General features: G+C 68.0%; 2 protein-coding genes across 2 annotated transcripts in view; one reads left to right on the forward strand and one right to left on the reverse strand.

Moving 5' to 3' along the window:
• Positions 1-3478, forward strand: part of LMNA (lamin A/C) — a 15871-nt gene extending 12393 nt beyond the window's left edge. Inside the window, exons 5-12 of the mRNA XM_077764165.1 lie at positions 87-220; positions 688-908; positions 1000-1176; positions 1273-1426; positions 1535-1654; positions 2052-2141; positions 2763-3032; positions 3323-3478. Of these exons, the coding sequence (XP_077620291.1) occupies positions 87-220; positions 688-908; positions 1000-1176; positions 1273-1426; positions 1535-1654; positions 2052-2141; positions 2763-3032; positions 3323-3349 (1193 nt within the window). The 3' untranslated portion in view covers positions 3350-3478. The remainder of the gene's footprint in view (positions 1-86; positions 221-687; positions 909-999; positions 1177-1272; positions 1427-1534; positions 1655-2051; positions 2142-2762; positions 3033-3322) is intronic.
• The window catches only part of RIT1 (Ras like without CAAX 1), a 245244-nt gene that overhangs the window by 181707 nt on the left and 59954 nt on the right, over positions 1-3583 (reverse strand). The window lies entirely within an intron of this gene.

Here is a 3583-nt window from a genome sequence, read left to right on the forward strand (position 1 = left end):
GCCCAGGTGCCTGCCCAGCCCCCCGCCGCCCGCGCCCCGCACCCCCGCGGCCCCTCCCGTCCCCGAGGCCCTAACCCCGTGCTCTCCCCTGAAGCTGGACAACGCCAGGCAGTCGGCGGAGAGGAACAGCAACCTGGTGGGGGCCGCGCACGAGGAGCTGCAGCAGTCCCGCATCCGCATCGACAGCCTGTCGGCCCAGCTCAGCCAGCTGCAGAAGCAGGTGCCGCCTGCCCCGCCTCCCTCTGTCCCCCCCTCCTGCCTCGCCTCTATCCCACTCGGAGCCAGGGGGCTAGTGGCAGTGGCCGGGTGGGGCTGTAGGGCCTGGAGGAGGTGGGGACAAAGGCGAGGGCCCAAATGTGCCCCAGGACCCCAGGCTGCCGCGACCTGGCTGCCGCTCCAGGCCTCTTATGTCGCCCGAGGGACCCTCACTCCTCAGAGCCTTGGCTTCCCTGTTTGAAAACGGCGGCTCCACCTGCCCCCGACGAGGCCCGGTGTGCAGGGTTCAGGCCTCCGCGACTTCCCGGCTGGCCATGCATGGGTGGCTGCGGGAGGCAGGTTCCAGGCTTGGAAGCAGGGATTTCAGTTAGATGCAGGGAAGGGCTTCTGCGGGGCTCTGGTGCGGCGAGAACCTGGGGAGGGCGGCCGGGGGGCCCTGGGAGCTCACCGGACCCCGGACCCCTCGCCCAGCTGGCAGCCAAGGAGGCAAAGCTGCGTGACCTGGAAGACTCGCTGGCCCGGGAGCGCGACACCAGCCGGCGGCTGCTGGCGGAGAAGGAGCGGGAGATGGCGGAGATGCGGGCGCGGATGCAGCAGCAGCTGGACGAGTACCAGGAGCTGCTGGACATCAAGCTGGCCCTGGACATGGAGATCCACGCCTACCGCAAGCTCCTGGAGGGCGAGGAGGAGAGGTGGGGCTGGGCGCGCGGGGGGTGTGGGGCCGCCCCCCTGCAAGCCGGCCACCCCCGCCTTGACGAAGCCCCTCCGTGTCCCCCTCGCCAGGCTGCGTCTGTCGCCCAGCCCCACCTCGCAGCGCAGCCGCGGCCGCGCCTCCTCGCACTCCTCCCAGACGCAGGGCTCGGGCAGCGTCACCAAGAAGCGCAAGCTGGAGGCGGCCGAGAGCCGGAGCAGCTTCTCCCAGCATGCTCGCACCAGCGGCCGCGTGGCCGTGGAGGANAAGTGCAAGCGTGCAAGATCCCGCCTGAGCATCCGCAGACCTCAGTGTTATTGAGTGGGGGAGCTTACCCCTGCCCTTGAGCAAAAGGGACCTGGCAGCCTGAGTGAGCCTCCCCCGCCTTCCTCTTCCCTTCCTTCCCTGCAGGACCAATCCATGGGCAACTGGCAGATCAAGCGCCAGAATGGAGATGACCCCTTGCTGACCTACCGCTTCCCACCAAAGTTCACTCTGAAGGCCGGGCAGGCGGTGACGGTGAGTGGCAGGTGTTTGGGGGCCCGGGGGCGGCCCTGGGTGGGGGAGGGGTTGGCCTGAGGGTGGGCACGCTGGACTGAGCACTTTTCTAATCCTGCCCCCCCCCAGATCTGGGCTGCGGGAGCCGGGGCCACGCACAGCCCCCCTACTGACCTGGTGTGGAAGGCGCAGAACACCTGGGGGTGCGGCAACAGCCTGCGCACGGCTCTCATCAACTCCACCGGGGAGGTGAGTGTGCGGGGGGTGGGGGGGCGGTCAGCCCCAGGGGGCCAGTCCAAGGCTACTCTGTCTGCACTGTCCCTCCAGTGCAGCCTCAGGCCCTAGACTCTCCGCTAGACTCTCCAGTGCTTAAACCCAAAGATGCCTCCCCTCCACCCCCCCCCCTGCAGCCGTGAGGGGTGGAAGGCGGACAGCAGGGCTGTTAGAGGCAGACGCGCGCTCCTCGCAGAGCCTGGCAGTGTCCCCCTGGGGAAGAAAAGCCCCTTGGCTCTCAGCCCACAGAGGAGGGCAGCAGCCTGGACAAAGGGCGGGCTGTAGGAGAGGCTCTTCGATGGCCGCTGTGGGTACGCACCCCTCCCCCGGCCCCGACCCGCTGACCCTGGGGCGGGTCCCGTGTCCCCCGCAGGAGGTGGCCATGCGCAAGCTGGTGCGCTCGGTGACCGTGGTCGAGGACGACGAGGATGAGGATGGAGATGACCTGCTCCATCACCACCATGTGAGTGGCAGCCGTCGCTGAGGCCGCGCCCTCGCTGGGGCGCCCAGCCAGGCCCCCCTCGCCAACAATCTTTTCATTAAAGAACATTTTGGAACTTCACGCGCTGCCCTGGCTTTTCTTCGCTCCTCCCTGTTCCTTGAGCAGGGAGCCCAGGTGTCTGGGAGGAGGGACTTGCTGACGCCCTGGCGGCTTCCCACGGAGCGGTGGTCGGGGCTGCGGATGGGTCTCCCGGGAAGGGGACCGGAGGACAGAAGCCGGGCACCCGGCCCTGCGTCTCTCCCCCGCCCCTGCTGCATGCGCTTCCTTTCCCGCCCTCCCCACCCCTGTCTCACTAAGGTTTTTCCTTCAGAAGTGCCCCCCTCCCCCGGATTATTTTGCATGCCTGTTGCCCTACGGTCTTGCGCCCCGGACCTCCCCTCTGAGCCCAGAGAGGCCGGCTGGGGCGAGCCCAGCCAGAACTGCAGCCCCCTGGCCCCACTCCTCCGACCCTGTCTGTGCCTTCCCAGCCTTGCCCTCCTCCCGGCCGGCCGCCGCGTCCCCGTCCCGGAGCGCAGAACCCGCCTTCCTGCCCGGTGGCGGTGCGGCAGGAGCGCGGGGCCTGAGCCGTGCCTTCCTCCTCAGGGCTCCCACTGCAGCAGCTCGGGGGACCCCGCCGAGTACAACCTGCGCTCGCGCACCGTGCTGTGCGGCACGTGCGGGCAGCCCGCGGACAAGGCTTCCGCCAGCGGCTCGGGAGCCCAGGTGGGCGGAACCATCTCCTCTGGCTCTTCCGCCTCCAGTGTCACGGTCACGCGCAGCTACCGCAGTGTGGGGGGCAGTGGGGGGAGCGGCTTCGGGGACAGCCTGGTCACCCGCTCCTACCTCCTGGGCAGCTCCAGCCCTCGGACCCAGGTGAGTTGGCCTCCCCGCCCGCAAGCAGAGGACCCTGGTCCTTGGGGGTTAGGACAGGCGGGCCCTGTGGGGGGAAGGCCTTCTCCTCCGCAGCCCCGGGGGAGTGGGAGCCTCCTCCCCTCAGCCCAAGACCCTAGACAGCCGGCTCCTGCGTCCTGCCCCTCCCGTCTGAGCCCCAGACTGGAGGGCGGGGGCGGGGCTGGGGGCACGGGGAGGGGCTCCNGGGGAGGGGCTCCGGGGAGCCCCGCCCCACCGCCGCTCACCCCGGTCCCCTCTCTCTTCTCTCTCAGAGCCCCCAGAACTGCAGCATCATGTAATCTGGGACCTGCCAGGCCGGGGTGAAGGTGGAGGCCTCCTGAGTCCTCCTCACCTCGAGCCCATCCCCCCCAGCCCTGTGCCTCACGGGAGGGGGCTTGAAGCCAAAGAAAATACCCCTTTGGTTTTGTCTTCTATGTTTTGTTTTTTCTAAGAGAACTTATTTTCTACAGTGATTTTATACTGAAGGAGAGACACAAGCAAAAAAAAAAAAAAAAAAAAAAAAAAAAAAAAAC

This window comes from Crocuta crocuta, unplaced genomic scaffold (genome assembly GCF_008692635.1).
Source record: "Crocuta crocuta isolate KB4526 unplaced genomic scaffold, BGI_CrCroc_1.0 scaffold528, whole genome shotgun sequence".
NCBI classification, from domain to species: Eukaryota; Metazoa; Chordata; class Mammalia; order Carnivora; family Hyaenidae; genus Crocuta; species Crocuta crocuta.